At 58.3% G+C, this 19486-nt stretch overlaps 1 protein-coding gene across 2 annotated transcripts in view; it reads right to left on the bottom strand.

The window, feature by feature from the left end:
* COL5A1 (collagen type V alpha 1 chain) overlaps window positions 1-19171 on the bottom strand; it is a gene marked incomplete at both ends in the record, with an annotated part of 157856 nt that extends 138685 nt beyond the window's left edge. For both annotated transcript variants that reach the window (XM_080709655.1, XM_080709656.1), the window contains one exon: window positions 19057-19171. In XM_080709655.1, coding sequence (XP_080565781.1) covers window positions 19057-19171 — 115 coding nt within the window. The remainder of the gene's footprint in view (window positions 1-19056) is intronic.
* Between the last annotated feature and the right edge of the window lie 315 nt (window positions 19172-19486).

Genomic DNA, 19486 nt, shown 5'->3' with positions numbered 1-19486 from the left:
AATGGAAAATTCCAGTAACAAATAATTCATCACTCTTAAGTCGCGTTCATTAGAGTATACTGGTAGAGTCGTTCCGTTTCATTCACAGTCATTGTGGCTCTCTGCTGGGCCTAATTTCTAAATTAAGCCTTATCACAGATATGTCTGTACAAGATCAAACACACTATAGAGAGAGTTTGCAACTCTCCGGAGTTTCGTGTCCACTAACGATCTTGGAATGTGTTCCCATGGATACGGGGACAGCTGTATTTACAATGAGTTTGGGCTTTGGTTTTGTTATTTTGTGGTCCTGGGGATGGAACCCAGGGGCATTCTACCTCCGATCTACACTCCCAGCCCTATTTTTTATTCCTTATTTTGAAACAGGGTCTCACTGAGTTGCGGAGGGCCTCGCTCAGTAGCTGAGGCTGGCTTTGAACCTACGATCCTCCTGTCTTAGCCTCCCAAGTACTGGGATTACATGTGTGCACCACCACACCCAGCTTACAATGAGTTTTTAATGAAACTGGGAAGGAGTGGCCCTGAGTAGATCCATCCAAGGCCCAAATTCGCTCTCCCAGGAAGAGAGCCATGCACCAGGGTGGAACAGTCCCAGAGGCCTCAATTTTCCGAGCAGTTTTAGGGGACGCATGTACCAGCCTCAGTCTCCCCACCTGCAAAGAGGTAGACAGAGGACGGAAAGGGCAGCCATGGTTCTGAAAGTCTGTGGGTGCCCATTGCTATCCCCAAAGCTTCACCAGCCAGCCAGCCCCTTCCTGGGTTGGTCCTGTTTTTTTCTGAATTTTTAGTTTTGAGACCACAAATTATTTTAATTGACTAAGGCATTCCAGCCAAACGGTCGCCTCGCCATCTGACAGCGAGAAAGGCCTATGTCTCCCGGAGCACTGAGTCCACACGCCACTCTGCTGTCTACGTACCCGCCCACTTCCCAGCAGCCCACGTGTGGGAGGACGCATCCACCTCTTTCCAAAGACATAAATGACAGCCGCGCCCTGGACACCCGGCGCCGGCTCTAGAGGAAAACTGCACGTCCCAGTGTTGTGCCTCATTCCCCATGATCAATACACTACAAGCCTGTGTCCTCCCCCTCGATGGAGACAGGTCCACCCTGTGCAGAACATCCTCCACCCTCTCACAGAGCACATCTTGAAGCCCAGTCACACCAGGTCTCCCTGTAAGTGCACAACTTTTGTTTTTGTTTTTGAGGAACTGGAGATTGAACCCAGGAGCATTCTGAGCTACACCCTATCTCTATTTTTTTAATTCTTTTTTTTTTTTTTTGAGGTACTAGGGATCGAGCCCAAAGGCATTCTACCTCCTAGCTACACCCCCAGCCCTATTTTTATTATTTACTTTATTTATTTATTTATTTTTATTGGCGGTACCGGGGTTGCTGGAAGCCCTTCCATCTCCGGGCTATACTCCCAGACCTGTTTTATATTTTTTATTTGGAAACAGGGTCTCTTAAGCCAGCGAGGTTGGCTCCGAACCAGCACGATCCTCCTGTCTCTGCCTCCCAAGCGCGGGGATTATAAGCATGTGCCACCACCGCCCGGCTATTCTTTATTTTTGAAACAGGGTTTCACTCAGTTACAAAGGGCCCCAGTAAGTAGCTGAGGCTGTCCGCGAACCACGATCCTCCTGTCTCAGCCTCCCAAATGCTGGGATTACAAGCGTGCACCATCACACTCGGCTCTTCTTTATTTTGAAACAGGGTCTCACTGCGCTGTGGAGGGCCTCACTAAGTAGCTGAGGCTGGCCGCGAACCCGCGATCTCCTGTCTCGGCCCCCTAAGTACTGGGATGACCAGCGTGCACCACCACGCCTGGCATTTGGGTGTTTTAATCCTTTGTTCTTCCCAACTGCACTGAAGGATGGTTCTTGCACACGTGTGTGAGTGTATTGACAGGAAGCATGCCACGAAGCGGAATGGCTGGGTCAAAACCTACGTGCATTCTACTGTTCTGATGGATGCTGAGTGAGCAACAGTGGGCGCTCGTGGCCCCTCCTGACGCCGACGGGCTCAGGCTCAGGGTTTGTTCCTTGGGCAGCTGGCCAGCCCAGCTACGGACCTTCCTGGGGTTCCACCTGTCTGCCTTCCTCATTAGGCGAAACATCGTCTCACATTTAAAAGTTCCTTATCTTTCTTCCCCTAGAACTCTTCATGTCTGCTGAGTTTGGTTCCAAGCCTTTCCTACAAATAAATTTGTAGGAACTCTTTGCATATTATAACATAACAACCCTTCTGGGGTGTGTGTGTGTGTGTGTGTGTGTGTGTGTGTGTGTGTGTGTGTATTCTTTTCTTAGAGTGATGGGTGGGGTTTTTTTATTTTGTTTTGGCCAGACTCCCCCCAAAAAATCTTGACTTTGATAGAGTCAAAATTTCTCTTTTATAATTTCGGAGGTTTGTGTCTTACTTAGAATGACCTCTTTTTCTTTTTTTCTTTTCTTTTTTTTTTTTTTTTCAGTACTTGGGATGGAACCCAGGGGCATTGTACCTCCAAGCTACACTTCCAGCCCTATTGTGTAGTCCATATATATATATTTTTTTTTTTTTTTGAAACAGGGTCTCACTGAGTTGCAAAGGGCCTCGCTAAGTAGCCGAGGCCGTCCACAAACTGTAATCCTCCAGTCTCAGCCTCCGGAATGCTGGGATTACAAGCGTGCGCCGCCACGCCTGGCCTAGCATGGCCTTCTTATCCCAAGATTATAAAACGCAGTCTCTCATGCCTTCTTCTAATAGTCTTATGGTTTCGTTCTTAAAGTTAACATCTTTGATCCATCTGGACTGCATTTCAGTACAAAGTAAAGCGGCTCCAAACCCCTCGTCCCTGGTGACTTCCTCACTAACCCAGCCCAGTTCAGTGACTAATCCTCCTTCCCAGCCCACATGAAATTGCCGCCTTTACCAAAGCCTTAATCCCTGCCAGCGTCCTGGCTTTTGAGGGCAGACGGGAGCCACGCACCCTCCATTCGCCATCTGACTGGCTTGTGTGGAGCAGAGACCTGCTGCTCACCGGCCCCCCGAGATGTTCCGCTCCCCAAACGCAGCCCAAGAAGGATGGGAGAGAATTCTGGTAGTGGCGGCAGCTGAGGAGCAGCCCGGGAAGTGTGCTTCCTCGCCCATCCCTTGCTGAGAATATCAAAAACAGAAATGGCCTCAATGTCCAACACTCGGAGGTGCTTTAGTTAATTAAATGGTTTTCAGCGGTCATGAACAAAAAAGGAATGTGTGCACTCTGGCCTCAGGGGTCGTGTGCAGAGCTGTGTGCAGGCTCTGAGACCCTCGCCTGCAGGGAGGGAGGGGCGCAACAGCGATCCACGGACTCCCCCAACCCCACACCTTCATCCTTGTTCTCTGTACTCAGAATCCATGAGACTTTGAGTTGGGGGATGATGGGGGATTTTGATTTTCTTCTTTATATTTTCATATTTTCCCAAATGGTTATAATGACAGCCGGACGTGGTGGCGCACGCTTGTAATCCCAGCCTTGGGAGGCTGAGACCGGAGGATCGCAGTTCACAGCCAGCCTCAGCTACTTAGTGAAGCCCTCTGCAACTCAGTGAGACCCGGTTTCAAAATAAAGAATAAAAAATAGGGCAGGGGGTGTAGCTCGGAGGTCGAATGCCTCTGGATTCCATCCCCAGACCCATAAAAAAAAAAAAAGGTTATAATGAAATGACTCCTTTTGCATCAAACAATCTGCATCATTAAAAGGAGCCAGAAGTAAGGAAAACTCAAGCCAGAGGGGCTGTGTGTCCCACTCCCTGGGACCCGGCTCCCCAGCGGGACCCCCTCCACATTCTTCACAGTCCTGGGGGGCCCTGGCGGAGCTCCTTTCCCCAGCAGAGCACCTCTCCTCCTCTGGGCCTCTGCACTGTGCTCACTCAGACACGTGAGGATGTCCCCCAACTCCAAGAATCCCCCAGCCCCTCTGCACCCAGCGCTGGGCCCCAGCACCCCTGCAGAGGCGGCTGCGCGGGAGACACGGGGCCAGCCCGGTCACTCATGCTATCATGGCCACCGTGACCTCTGACCTCCCAATCCCAACTCGGGCCAGCTCTGGTCCTTCCTCGACACTGAGGCGAAATGAGAATTAAGGGGCACAGCGAGGTGGCAGGTGCTTCCAAGGCCTCGGGTCCACCCGAGTCAGGCTGGGACGCAGCTCTTCTCCTTGGGGCTAGAATTCAAGTGCTCCTGGCAACGGCCATGTCCGGCCCACCGGCCAAACGACGCGCACACAGTAGGTATGCAGGCCTCTACCCTGCCGAGTTCAACTCAGAAGCAGTGGTTCTAGCAAAGTCCTGGTCACGGAGCCCAGCAGCAGGCAGGGCACACAGTAGGTGTGCAGCGGACATCCATGAGGCCTGGCTCGAATGAACTGACGAGGCTCTTCTAGTTCAGGGGTTAGAGCCACAGCACAGACTGGCACAGAATCCACAGCACAGCGAGGACTGATTGACAACAGGCCCGGAGCCCTGTTCTGCAAACCAGAGCGTTCCGTGCACATCAGCCCATTCCCATCCAAACTGGCAGCTGCGCACGTCCCCGCCTCCTTTCAGAGCCAAGGCCGGGCAGGAGATCAGAGGCAAGATAAGCTGACAGAGGACAGGAGGGTGGAGAGTTCTCCCAGGAAGCCCTCCATCTGAGCACCCTCTCCATCTGCCCCCAATTCCACCCTCGGCCCCCCCAGGCCCAAGGAACACAAAATGTCCCCACCGGGAGGTTCAGAAGCACTCAGGCAGGGGCCTGTGCAGGAATCAAGAGGGGCGCAGGGGGGGGGGGGGACCTGCAAGCCCGAAGCCCCTGGTCCTCAGGAAAGTCCCAGGGACACAGAAGGTGGCAGCGGCGCTGGGTGACAGAATGACACGCTTAAGCCCAGGGCGGGGTCTGTGAGCTCTGGTCCTTGAGGACGGCCAGGCCGCTCCTGCTGCGGCTCTGCGCTGGCTGCTAATCGCTGGAGAAATCAGACCAGGAAATATTTTCCTAAGTGACTGGAAAGAGACCAGGCTACCTCTCTGCAGAGGAATTTATTTGTTGGCCAAGATATTGACCAGGCACCGATGTTTATGGAGAAAGGCACTTGCCAGGAGCCTGCTGCCTTTGTTTGGACTTAAGCTCGGCCCCTCGGGATCGGAGGACGAGATCAGGGAACACGAGAGGCAGATGCTGTCAGCCCCAGCCTCTGCCTGAGCGGCCGGCCTGGGAGGGAGGCTGCGAGCACATGTCCATGTCTGTGGGGCAGGAGCAGGAGCTGGCATCCTTCAGGGGCCCTGCGCAATCCTATTCCTGCCTTTTAGGCCTGGGGAACAAAAGTTTTTCAAGGTAAGGACTCAATGTGCGGAGTGCCCTGAGAAAGAGCAGGCAGGGGCTGACGGTATTTAAAGAATCCCAGGACCCGGCTGGACGTTTTTAAACGGTGAGACAATTGATCCTGGAATTGGAGGAATTTGGGTAAAGGGGCCTGGAAAGATTCCAGGGGAGAGACCTGAGCTAAGCCGGCAGGTGACGGGGAGAATGCTCAGGGAGATGGGCAGGGCTGGCTGGTGAGCAGGGCACCACAGAGGGGGGCACTGGAGCGCAGAGTTGTGAGTAAACCTCAGGCCTGCTCCTAGTAAGCTCCAACACTGGGGAGGTCCTCCCAGCGGTGGAGCAGAACACCGACCTCACGGGACCATGGAGGGGCGAAAGCCACAGGCGGCGTACCTAGCATCCTGGAGGGCGCGGGACGTTAGTCAGCCACGTGCGTATGGGAGTGACCAGAGACACCGGGAAGACAGGAACCTACGTAGATATGTGTTACACACACACAGGCACCCTGCCCAAAACGGGCCATTTGCTTGGGGATCCCCCAAAGAGCTGGGATGTTTCCAGTTGCTATGTGAAGCATGCTATACATGGCCAAGTCCAGGTCTACATTCAATGTGGGTCAGAATGAGCCCACGAATCCCAATCCAACCCTCACTGACAGGCAGGTTCCAGGGCCGAGCCCCCGGGAGGGCGTCCCCCACAATCTGAGTGACTGTGGGCAACCCCCAGGTACCTACTGTGTCCAGCTGTAGGGGAATCAGGCCCAGCATACCTGGCTCTGCCAGACGTGAGGTGGACATCTGGAAAGCTTGGGTCACCCATCCAGGACCCCCCATCCTCCCCCAGGCATCCACGAGTCGGGGCTTCTCAGGCATCCCAACATCTCTAGCAGCAAATGTGGCAAAACTCTGGTCTGGCCGACACCCATAGCCTGCAAACCATTTCACTCAGCCCAGCAACGACTTACTGAACACCACGTACACTGCAGCAGTGGGAGACGCCACAGACTCCACACACCACACCTGCTTCCACGGCGATCTCAAGTGTGCCTGCATAGGCTCTGCCACACCTAGCAAGGGCACAGGCACTGTCCACTCTACACCTGAGGAACTGGGGCACAGAGGAAAGTGGCACTCCTGAGGCCGCTCCGTGAGCGCTGTAGCACCAGCCACCCAAGCCACACTGCGTTTGAACAATGCCCAGTAGAGCTGGGATGCAATGCCACTCCTGGCCTCTAGGTGGCCCTCCCATGCTCAGTCTTCAGCCCGACGCTGGAGTTGGAGGATCAAAGCCACTGCCACTCTGGCTACTGCGGATCTGGCTGTCAAGGTGGCCCACAACTAGACACTCCTGCTGACACGTGTACACCCTGCTCCCTGGCCTATGAATACACTGAAATCTTCTCACATGCAGTGGAGATGGGGGGCTACCCAAGGAGAAAATTCTCTTAAGACTCAAGATCCAGTCTAAGAGAAAACCAGGCGTGATAGTCTGGTGTGCCGAGCCCAGACAGCCCCAAGGGCCCTCGCTGGCAGATGGGAAATGCTAATGAGACAAAGGGGCCGGAACATCAAGGTCCTCAGGGCACAGGCTCCCAGGATTTTCCTTTTCCTTTTCTGAAAAGCTGATGGTTTAAAGATGTGGACTGTGCCCTGATCCAGCTTCCCTGACCCGGGTGAGGTTATGGCTAAACTATACCAGCTTAACTCTTGGGATCTCTGAGGACTGCTCAACCCCACCCTGCCCACGGGTGGGGGTGGGTGCTCACAGCGCCCCGCCCCCACTCTGACAGCATGTGTCCAGCACAGACCCACACCCTTTCCTCGGCTGTCCACTGATACTCCGCAGGCAGCACCCACCTGGCCACGAGGCCTCCTATCACTCCTTCCTTCCCGCGAAAGTGGAAACGGTGACTCAGGCCTGGCTGCTCACCCTCGCTCTGCTCCAGCTGGAATCAGCTCCTCTCACAAGTCATGAGCAGGGCTGGGGCGGCCTTGCAGAGAGGTGTCAAGCGACAGGAACCAGAAGGCCCTGCTCCTCACAAAACTGTCCGGCACCCCTACCCGGGCCAGGAGACGGGGAGGCCGTGAGATCCCGGGCCACTGGCGGCCACCACCGGCCTCACCACCTCTTCCCTCCCCAGCCCCAAAGGAGAAGGACATGGTGACTGCGCCCCCGACTCTGCCATGCAGCGTGTTCCCAGGGGACTGGACAGAGTCCATTCCCACGTTCAGATGCTGGCCTGAAGGTTCTGGCCTGCCCCTCACCCGCTGCAGGCGTCCTGTGGGCCTTCTGACCTGTGAACTGGGGTGGTGCCCCCTGCCTTAGAAAGAGGCCATCAGGACAAACCAGTGTGAGAGCCCCTGGGAGAAGAGGAGGGGCAGGAGGACGGAAGGGGAGGAGGGGAAGTGGAGGGAGGAGCAGAAGGGAGAAGAGGGACCAGGGGGTCGAAGGGAAGGGGAGGGGAGGGGAGGAGGAAGAGCAGAGGGGAGGAGGGGCAGAGGTCCAGGGAGTGTTCACCAGGGAGAGCATCCTCAAGCCACATGCCTTCCTACGCTGTGTTCTTCCTACCTTGACTCCTGGCTTAGTTCCCAGACTTGGGAGAGTGTCAGGACCCCAGAGCCAGCTGGGAGCCCAGTAGCCCTTGTCCCCCAGGCCAGACTGGCCCTGCTCAGCTGTCCGACCTGATCACAGGGCAAGTGCAAGACCAGGGCAGGCGAGGCAACCACCTGACCCTCTTCTCCCACCGCTCCGGGTACAGAAGCCAGCGGGGAGCAGGAGGGGCCCTGGCTCCCTCTTAAGCCCACCACCCCATATGTCTCTCGGCCACCCCGCTCCTGGCCCTGCCTGGGGACAGTGCCCCATTCCCAGAGCAATCGTCCAGGCCAGCCCAGCAACGGCAGGCAGATCATGTCCTCAAGGAGGACCTGGGGAGCCGTGGGTGCCTGAGGACAGGCCAGGCCCCCACCAGGGCACCTGAGGCAGGCCTGGCACTACCCGCCCCATGGACAGTCCCAGCAACACTGATGAGCTGGGGCAGGCTGAAGAGGCAGAAAAGAGGGGGCGTCTCCACTTCAGGTGGCGTTCTTCCATGACTGCTAGGCTTGGGACTGGGGAGCCCTCAGAGCCCTGGGTTTGGGCCCGCAGGATTAAAATCAGAGGCATGGGGGCCAGGTTCCAGCACCTTCCAGTGTGGGTGCCACGTGCCCACAGAGGGTGGAGCGTCCCCACCTGAGGCCTTCTGGAAGCGCAAGTCAGCAGAGCCCACCCTGCTAAAGGCACTGGAGACAGCACGGTCCCTAGAAGCCCCCAGGCTATGACCTTTGGGGTCTGAACACCATCCCCCATGGTGGAGACTCAAGATGGCCAGGTTCCCTTCCCAGTGACAGGGCACTGTGCCAGGCCCACCGCCAGGCTGCAAAGCTCACCCCTTCCACACCATCCTGTCACCCCAAGACACCCCAAATCCTCTAAGTCCGAGTTTGTTTGCAAGATGCCCCGTGGCCAGAGGCCAGCCCACCAACTCCTGGAGCCTGCCCATCAGGCATCTGATTCCTCCTCTGGGGGTCTGGGCCTGTTCTCCAGCAGGCCCCCGCCATCCTAGGCAGAGAAACGGAGTCTAGAGCAGCAGAGAAGAGTTCCGTGGCACCCCAGTGTTACCTGAAAACCACACCCCGAGCCCTGCTAGACTCACCCCCATGGTGAAGGGAGCCCCTCCGCACTAAAGGCCTGGCTGCCTCTGAGTCGGGAGGCCGCTGCGCCCGCCCGCAGCACCTTCAGTTCTCACCCATACCTCCAGAGGCTCCAATGCCGGCCCAGGCCTTCCACCAACGATAATAATGAAGAGCCATAGTAAGTAACAAAGATCACCCTCAGCGGCAGTCCACGCTGGCACCTGCTACCCTGCAGAGAACGCAGGGCACCCAGATGCGCGCAGGGCAACACATCGCAGCTGTACCGCCCCCTCTGGTTCCCAGAGCCCCCTTCCTGGTGGGCCCTGAGACCGCCTCTGATGTTGCTAAGCTACCTTAGATCAGAGAGGTTAAGCACATCTGAACTCCCACAGCCAGGGGTCAGATCATTCTCTTGGCCCCTGAAGCCAGGGTTCCCCATTTACTCCTTCTCTTGAACACTCCCTAAACTCTCTGGTGGCGCACGCTCGTAATCCCAGCACTTGGGAGGCGGAGACAGGAGGATCGCACAGGCTCGAAGCCAGCCTCAGCTACTGAGTGAGGCTCTCAGGAACTTAGTGAGACCCTGTTTCCAAACAAAAGTATAAAATAGGTCTGGGAGTGTACCCTTGAGGTAGCAAGCCCCTGGGTTCCACCCCCAGTACCACCAAAAAAAAAAAAAAAAAAGTCACCTGTTTATACTGAGCTGGCAAGAACAGAAAGGCCCAGAGGGAGGTCCAGACCTCTTATTTGCTATGCTCAGGGTTTCCCGGAAGTGCCTCAACTCAGGGGGTTTGCGGGGTCTTCCTGGAGCCACGGGCCCCACCCAGACCCTGGAACCACATCTGTGAGCCCCCCCCCACCCCCGTGACGGCTATGTGTGGTCCAGGCCCATTCTGCAGGCTCCGCTCACCCAGGGCCCCTTGCTGAGCCCCTCAAGGCCCAATGAGAAGGAGGCTGGACCTGTCCACTCCCCTTCACTCCCCTAAGCCCAGAAAACCTCAGGTAGCCCCAGGCAGGGACAAAGCCGGAGAACCCCAGCTCTCTACAAAAGTCCAGTGGCCCTGGGGTAGAGGCAGCGCCCTCCCTCTGTATCTGGGGTTCCTGGAGGGTGGGGGAGCCCCGCAACAGCTACAGTGAGCACACAAGGACAGCCTGGGTAAGCTCTCCAGAAGCTGGACACGGCACCCCCACAGGGCCCCTAGTGTCCTGACACCAGGTGGCCCCCCTGGGTCTCACACGCAGCACTCTGCTGAGTCAAACTTGGCCACATCTGTGTCTGCTGCTAGTTTCCAAGGCTCAGCACCGATCGATCCGGGTCCCCAGAGACAGGGAGCCACCAGCTCTAAGACAGGGGGGCAATCCCTGGGTCTTGTCCAGCCCCACAGAGGAGTCCACGGGGAAATGAAGTCCTTCTAACACAGCCTGGGGAGGCGTGCCCCTGCCCAGGAAGAGCCCAGCCCACGCCTCGCCTGAACTTAAAAATGCTGAAGAAAGCTGGGCGTGGTGGCACACACTTGTAATCCCCGCGCTTGGGAGGCGGAGACAGGAGGATCGCGCAGGTTCGAAGCCAGCCTTGCTGGCTTAAGAGACCCTGTTTCCAAATAAAAAGTATAAAATAGGTCTGGGAGTGTATCCCGGAGGTAGAAGGGTTTCCAGGAACCCCAGTACCACACACACAAAAAAAAAAGCTAAAGAAAGGCAGACAGGGTCCTGCCCCCACCCACCCATGCAGCTGGACCTCTGGTGAGGGAGCCCCAGATGTGACCTCCACAGGGGCGCACACTGATGCCATGTGTATCACACACTGGCTACAGCTCTTCAGTCCGCCCAGCAGGCCTCAGAGACAGGTGTGATCTTTATACCCATTCTGCAGATGGGGAAACCAGGGCACAGAGGGGCTGCTTAGGCCCTCGGCGGTGCTGAGCCCAGGCGCACAGGTAGGGTCCTGCTCAGCGGCCAGCAGAGTGCCGCGTAGGGAAGTCCTGGGACTCGGCCGCCCTCCTCCTCTGGGCTCAGGGCCTCCCGGATCCTGAACCTCTCTGAACCCCAGATCTGAGCCCCTCAAACTGACATCTCACAAAGGAGAAAGTGCAGAGGCTCCAGCCCCAGGCATCAGGCAGCCCCAGCTCTCCTGACCCCAGACCCACCGCCCTTGAAACACCGACAGTCGGGCAGCACCCCGCAAGACCGCGTGAGTTCTGCTCAGAGCCTGTGTCTTTCAGGGGTTTCTCTCCAAATGGTCGCCAGTGAGAGGAGGTGATATTGGGGAGTAAAATCAGGGGTGGGGGAATAGGTGGGCGGCCGGAGGGTGGGGGCAAGGCTAGTCACGTGGGCTGCTCCTTGCGGAACCCTGGGGAACACACGGGGCGCCACTGAGTCTGAAATTCCCCAGAGTAACAACGGCATTACCAACTCTCACAGCCAGCCCCTGGGGACCCCTTCTCTAGGAGACCCCCCCACATGCACTCCAGTACCTGCTCCTGAGACCTGCCCAGACAGCGGTCTGCCGAATAACCGGGGTCTCCTCTCTGGAAAAGAGTGAGGGCACCTCTGGGCAAGAGGGGAAACTGAGGCCCACTGCTCCTTTCTGCAGGGGAGGCCACCATAAAGCAGAGGGGCCTTCTCCATCCTCCCCAGCCACCGCCCTCCATACTGAAACACAAACCCCCAGCATGAAGGGTGCTGAGCCCCTGGAGGATTTCAAAGTGTTGCTCCCGGTTCCTACACCACGCAGCCTGGGAGTCTAGTAGGAATGTCATTTCCTGGGGCCCTCCTCAGGTCATCTGTACCAGAAACTCTTAGGTTGGGGTCCAGAAAGCTGTGCTTATGACCCTACCCCAAGGGTTCTGATGCACAGAGGAGTTGGGGATTCATAGACCTATCCCACAAAGAGAAACTGAAATCCCACTGGAGGCCTGGCCCTCCTCTCATCCATCAGATGAGCTATTTTAAGGCCATAGAGAGGGATGCTCCTAAGTCTCACCTTTGCTACCCGACCCCAGGATTCCTCAAAAACAGCATCTTTGACCCTTGGGGCTGGGGCTGTCCACGCACTGTGGGGTGCCCCTCGGACTAGCTGCCCACTGATACCAGTAGCACTGCCCCCATCCCAGATGTGATAGGAAAATCTTCCAGATGCTGTCACGTCCCCGGGGCACTGCCCCCCTCCAGGGGGCAACTCTACTCCTCTCCCACCACCTCCCCACTGCAGCAGCACCTGGCACCCCGCCCCCACGCTGCCCAGCTGGCTCTGCAGGTGCCTGGGCCCTGCACCCGCCAGCCATCTGCTCCCACCCGAATGGCGCCCCCACCACGCAGGCCCAGGACGCGCCACTGGCTTCCCGGGTCTCAACGGAGACACCTCCACTGCCCAGACAGTACTTCGTGAGTTAACTGACGGTCACTGAGACCTGACCCTAAATAACATTATTAGTCAATGCTCAGAGGACAATTACATTCAGAGATCCTATTCCCCGCCCTGTCCCCCTTTCCCCGGGAGGGAGCACAGAAAGAGGAAGTTGGAACCCGCTTGGCATTTCAGATTGTCCCCAAAGGAAGAAAAGAGAAAAGAAAACTGGCAGTGGGAACTGATCACTGTAGCAACGCCCCAGCGCTGGGAGGGAGGCCAGAGTTCATGGACACACACCTCCATCAGGGCCCTTCAACCCTGGCCTTGGCCTGCCGGATCACACCGAGCTCTAGGGGACCCAGGGCCTGCTTGGTATGAGTCTGTGGGGTGAGCCCCTATTCCTGTGCCTGCAAATCTGAGCTGTACCCTCCCAGGGCCCTCGGGCAGCATGTCAGCTCTCCTCACACAGGACTATCCGCTGTCCCCCCACAACAGGCTCCAAGCCAGGACTCCGCATGCCATCTGCACACAGCTGGGCCACGGCCTTCCCAACGAAAAGGGACTGGGTGAACCCTTTAGGTTAATCTAGTAGAAACCAAGGCTGAGGCTTCACGCCACCCACCTTTCGCCGGGACCACTGCCTTCTTCCTGAAGCACGTGGGCTGCCTCGGGCATTCTCCCACAGCAAGCAAAAGTCTGAAGCCTTTGAGCCAGTCTACGCCCACCTCACCTGGTTTCGAGTGCCAGCTGGAGGCCACAGGAATTGGGGCACCAAGAACCCAGTGCTTAGCCCAAGGAGGACGATTTTCGTTGCTTGGTGCCAGCTGGTCACACCTAGCCTCAACTCCTCATCTGCAGAAGCCAGAAAAAGAGTACACGGGAGCATGCCCTGTACCTCCATTGAGGGGCACTCCCTTCAAACACGCAAGGGTAGACCCCAGAAGTACCCACTGGCAGGCAGGTCTGTAGCCACACCCTAGAAAAGCAGGCTTCTCCCTGATTGGCCAGTGCCACACTTGGACTGGCAGGTGCCTCCGTCTATTGGCCCACGGCCTTCAGCGTTTGGGGCCTCTCACTTTAACGGCACTTCATTGATAAAATCACCTGTCTGGGTGCCTGATTCTCCACTGCACTGAAGCTCCTGTATGCCAGGGATGGCTCGCCCTTTTCCACTGGGAGACCCCTCTTTTCCCAACATAAGGGTCACACTGTCCTTTTAATCACTCCCCCCATACACATATTCTGATGCAATTTTGTGGCTTTTTTTTTCTCTTTAATAAAGAGGTCACCAGAATCCTGAGTGCCAACATGCTAGTAGGGAAGAGAGAAAAGGATTGAAGACTGAATTTCCCCCCCAAAAGAACACAGGTCTAGGAAATAGAACATAAAACATAGCCAGAGACGCCCAGCAAACAAGCGGGCCGGATGCCCGTCCCTGCAGCACTGCATAATTAAATTTTGAGAAAAGTGGGTCAGACTGCGGTTCCATGTCTTAGGCCTGAGTCACTGAAGGATGGTGACACTTACCACTAATGTGGAGTTATTACTCAGGTTGGAAATCTTCCAGAAAAAGCAACTCTGCTGATAAGAAGCTGGTGGTTTTGTCTATTTGAAATGGATGACACCCAGCGACCCCAATGCCCACACCATGCATCCAAGCTCCATTCAAAGGCCGATTCCTATAGCCCAGGGCGGGGCCTGACCCCCCATACAGTCACGTCACCCAGAGAAAACCAGTTCTCAAGTGGAACGTATGGACCAGACCCAGGGGGGTGACTCACGCAGCCAGGTGCAGGGAGCCAAGAACCCAGAGCCTTGGCCTCCGCTGCCTTGGGGCCTCTGGGGTCGCAGCAGCAGTAACAGGCACCTGCTCTGAGCTTTGCGTAAGTTGTGCGTTGAACCTTCAGGACAGATCCTGCTGCAGTTACAATCATCAGCCCCTTCTTACAGGCAGGGAAACTGAGGCACGGGCCAGTAAGTGCACAGGCTGGTATGAGCTAGAGCCAGGATGGGAAGCCAGCTGTCTCACCAAGCCTCCTGTCCTTCCCCCAAGCCATGTCCCACGACGACTATGGGTTGCCCATGAGGAGGACCCAAGTAGCCCCAACAAATGTGGGGCCTGGCTGGGCGTGGCGGCGCACGCTTGTCATCCCAGCATTTGGGAGGCAGAGGCCGGAGGATCGCGGTTCGCAGAAAGCCTCAGCTACTTAGCGAGGCCCTTCGCAACCCAGTGAGACCCTGTTTCAAAAATAAAAAGACCAAAAAATAGGGCTGGGGGTGTAGCTCGGAGGTAGAATGCCCCTGGGTTCCATCCCTAGTACCACTAACAAAAAAAAAAAAAAAATGTGGGACCTGGCTGGGCCCAGCCCACACTGCGGCAGAACCCGAGCCTGCAGTCGCTCCGCGTCTCCAGGACCCCTACCATTGCCAGCTCCCCGTGCCGAGGGGGGCCCCACATGCACCCAGCACTGCATGCAGGGGCACCTCGAGACAGCTGGGTAGCCATGTATGCATGCACAGATGTGTGTTTGCAGGCGTATACACGCACGTACAAGCACACAGGCACACAGACATGTTACACATACAGACACAAAAACACAGAGGCACACACAGACGCAGGGATTGCAGGCAGTCACACTGCATACATGCATGCCCGCCCCCCACACACACACACATACACACACTCCTGAGCACAGCTGGTAAAGCGCTTCAGTGCCCTGATGGGTCTGGGGTCGTCCACCTGCAGGGAGGCCTGGGGCAGGTCGGGGCGAATGCCAGCCTGGAGTCCTAGGCCAGCGCCTCCTCTCTAGAACCCGGGCTCTTGACAAGGACTGTGGGAACACAATCCTCTGTGCCACCGCAAATTACTACTAAACACGAGGATCTTGACAAGTCCCCTTCACAGGCTTCCTGCAGACCAGGCATCCCACAGAGTGCTTGCGTGTGCCGCGCCTCAAAGCCAGGAGTGTGACTTCTCCCGTTTTCAGAAAGCGAAACTGAGGCACAGTGACCAGAGATGCCACAGGCAGGGACACACAGCCAGGAGGGCACTGGCTCGCCGTCACCCATCCTGGCCACCAGCAACCGGGTTGCCAAGGAAAGCCCCTCCCTTCATTGCCCCCACCCCAGGCCAAGCATGGCCCCTGGCTGTGGCAGAGCTGGGCAGCCTTCTCTCCTGCGCCAGGCCCTGCCTCGGGCCACCAACCCTTCCCAGGAGGGGCTTTCCAACCAACGGAAGCGGTGATCCCGGGACAAGTGTGGGATGTCCTGCCAGGAAGGAGGGATGCTGGAGGTTAAAGCCGGAGGCGAGTGAGCCCCCACGCCGCCCCGCCATGGTCTCTGCAATAAAAGGCAAGGAGTGGGGACCAGTCTGAAGCCCCCTCCTCCAGGAAGCCCCAGCTGGCCCAGTGAGGTGGCGTTAACCCGTCTACACTATTCCTCCAGATCTCTGTGTCCCGTGGGGGCCTGGGAGTAAAACAAAAAGTGCCCACTGCTGAAGGGGCGCCGGGGCCCCGCCCACCTCCATCTCCCCAGTCTCCCAGGCCAGGTGCAAAGGCAAAGGCTTCCGGCCAAGCAGCTGCAGCTGACGGTGGTGGGCCACACTACCAAGAAGCAGCAGCGCAGACGGCAGCCAACTGGCTCCTGCGGATGGATGGATGGACGAGGGCGTCCACGTAGAAACCCAAGAGAGTGGGGGAAGAGGGAGTGGGAGGGAAGGGGACAGAAAAAGGGAGGGAGGGAGGAATGCAAACCCTGCTGGCCAAATGGAACACCTCACCCCTCCCAGGGACCCTTTAGACGGGTCCCCGACCACGGCCCAGCGCAGGGCACCGGGCCTCTCCCAGGGGACGGCTGATAGGCAGATGTGAACCAGGAAGATAAATGGCAGAGAGTGGAGTCCACACCGGCAGGAGGGTGGCCACGCACTCGGGCCCTATGGGCAAGGTCAAGGCCCTGGGGCCCCTGGCCCTGCTTCCTGGGCCTCTGTCCCCTCCCCAGCCCGAGTGAGGGGCCAACAAGCACCGGAAGATTCATTCCCATCTCCAAGCTGTTCCGAGAGGCACATGTGACCAGCTGACCCGCCCAACTACCCACACCTCTGCTCAGGATCACTAGGGGTGCAGAGACCCCCAGGCATCGGTGACTCATCCCTGGCCCTCTGGGGACTCAACACACAAGCCAGGCTCCCGAGGGTCCCGTCTTCACACCCCCTACTCCTCCCAACAAAGTCTAGAACCCAGGAAGCAGGACAGGGCGGTGCAGGGAGGGGCCGGCAGCCAGCAGGCAGGGGAGGGGGGCATCTGTTGCTCAGGCTAAGGGCGTGGCCTTGAGGAGCATCCAGAAACATCTGTGGGGTGGGGTGGAGTGAGGGCAGGCTCCAGCCAGAGCACAGATAACAGGCTGTGAGCTTGGCACCAGAAGGCAACCCCGTGGCCACAGTTGGTGGCCACAGCGTGGGCAGTGACAGCGGCACCACACCGCCAGCCCCCCAGCCGGGGAGATGGGGACCAGCTGCAGGAGGCTTCAGGGAGCTCACCCGCTGCTTGCTGGCTCCTCCCACCGACTTGCTCTTGGAGGGGAGGGTTAGGGTGGAAGAATGTCTGCAGCCAACTGGATTGAGTCAGAGGAAACTTAACCATTTGATATCTGTCAAGTCGCTCAAAACTTGGCCGACTCTCCCCACGAATTATTGCAAAAAAAAGCAACCACATGACCGGAGCCCACCAATGGTGCACCAAGGAGATGACCTCAATTTCCAAATATTGGGGTCACGTTTCGCTTCCCATCTTTTCCTTCCCCGTTACGACGTTAAACGGCCCCAAATGCAATCTAACTTTTCACCCCTTCGCCACTTGGCCGAGAAGAAGGTAGGAAAAAGCGCTGTGTTCCCAGAAAACTCGGAAAACATCTGGCAGAGGCCGAGACAGAGACGAGAACAAGGGCCTGCTGGTGGCTCCCCCGCCTCCCCAGCACCCCGCGTGGACAGCGGGGGGCCCCTCTGGCCCTGCGCTGAGGATGACTTCAAAATGGGTCCCACCCTGGGGGTGGAGAGAGGTTTGTGAAACCTACCCAGGGCAAGCGGCTTCTCTAAGTCTGTTTTAACAAAACACAATGTCCGACGCCACAGCCACAAGCCAGGCGGCCACCCTGGACCCACACGTGTCCTCCCAAGGGGCTGCACCTCAATCAGGGGGAGCAGATGGCGGAAGGCGGGGGCGGGAACGGAGCAAACGGTCTAAACCTGGAAAGCACAGTTAGCCCGGGCACCCAGCCCTAGACTCCAGAGGTGAGGATTCCCCTAAGGCTTCCCTCTTCCAACCCTACAAGAAACATCTGCAGAGGAACTAGGGCAGGGCTGAGCCTGGGGCACAGTGGGATCCCCTGAGCACAGCAGCAGAGGTGGGGGCTCCTCCTGTTCCCCATCTTCAGCTCAACCTGGAGAAGCACAAGGCCCCGAGTCTCAGGGGGCTGGTGACAGCTCAGGAACAGGGCTCCAGGCCTTGGGACCCAGGTCAGATCCTCTCTCCTTCCCCAGGACTTCCTGAGCCACCCCACAGCCCAATGACTGCTCAGACCTTGAGCCCCTGCTTGCGCCAGGAGAAAAGAAGACTATTTTATTTGGGGAGAGGAAGGTGGGAAATAGTGCTTCTCCCTAGTCTCCAAGTCGTGGAGAGTACAGCAGAGCCGGGCTGGTCCAGCTGTCCACTGTGCCCATGTTCCAGCCTGCTGCCCATCGCTCTCCCTGTCCCTGCACTGGCAACCAGGGGCCTTCACACCCATCCTGTCCATGGGGAGACGGGGGACTTCCTGGACTCTGCTGCTGGAGGGTTTGTGAAGAGACCCTTCCCACAGCTAACCTCCAAAGGTGAGGCGTAGAAGACACCCCTGTGGGGAGCTGGGCCAGAGCAAGCCCAGCTGCAAGAATCCAGGCTGGGCCTTGCACCCTGGCTCACAGCGCCCTCCCATGGAAGCGGGCTCTTTCGGAGGGCCCACCCTGGCAGAGGAATTACATCTGCAAGTCCTCTGAGCCCCACTCGGCCGGGAATCCAGAGCCATCTCCTGGCTTAGCGCCATGCATCCCAACTTTGGCCCGAGACCCCCCAAAAAGCTGCCTCCCTGGGGTTAGGAGGCTTGGGGGCAGATTAGGAGCAGGACCACCCTACTGGGGCTCCTCCTCCGTGCCCCTGAACACTTAGATGACCGGGACTGCAAGAAACGCTGTCCCCGGGGAAGGCAGAGCGCCCGCCCACCTAGAATGAGGGTGTCCAAGGGGGAAGTTCAATAGTGGGGCTCAAATGTCTGGGATTCCCCCCACCCCAGGAGTCCCCGCTGGAAACTGATGGGCTGTGTCTCTAGGGGGCGACCCTTCCCGGTTTCCAGCTGTTGGGCTGTGTGGACCCGAGTCGGACGCCCGCGATGTTGTATGGGACAGAGAATAAGACAAGTTTTCTGGACAAAAGTTCGCCCACCTCGCGGACAACCCTCCAGCTGGACCCAGCACGCAGCCCTGGCTCGGTCCCGGCTACAGCCCCACCCGGCGGCACGTTCGGGGAGGAGGCTGAGCGCGGCGGGGAGGGCTGGCGCGGCCCCCTCTCCGGGGGCCCCCAGCGAGCGGCATTCGTCGTCTCGGCCCGTGCATTCCACAGGCCAAGGGGGAAGCTCTGCAGGCGTGGCAGGGGCGGGCGGGGAGGCCGGGGTGCGGCGCCCCGGGGCGCCCTTACCTGCGCGGCTCGGAGGCGGCGCCCACAGCAGCAGCAGCAGCAGGAGCAGCAGCGGCGACGAGGGCTGCAGCGGGGCGCCCGGGCTGCGCGCTTTCCAGCGGGTGTGGACGTCCATGCCTGCGGGGCGCGGGCCGGGGGCGCGGGGGCGCGGGGGCGCTGGGACGCACGGGGGCGCGGGGCACGGCCCGGGCAGCGGACGCAGCGGGCACCGCACAACTTTACGGCGTCATGGGCGCCGGCGCCGGCCCGTTCTCCTCCGCGGCGGCGGCTCCTCTGCGGGGGGCGGCCGGCGCGCTGGCCCGGGGCGGGGGGGCGCGATCGCGGCCCGCGGGGCGGCTCGGCTGGCGCGCCCTGGCCTCCCCCTCCGAGGCGTCCTTCTCGCCCGCTCCTGGCCGCCGCCGCCCCGCGACTCGCTCCCCGCGGGCGCTCG

This window comes from Muscardinus avellanarius, assembly GCF_963383645.1.
Source record: "Muscardinus avellanarius genome assembly, chromosome: 13".
NCBI lineage: Eukaryota > Metazoa > Chordata > Mammalia > Rodentia > Gliridae > Muscardinus > Muscardinus avellanarius.
This window is presented reverse-complemented; position numbering and strand designations above follow the sequence as displayed.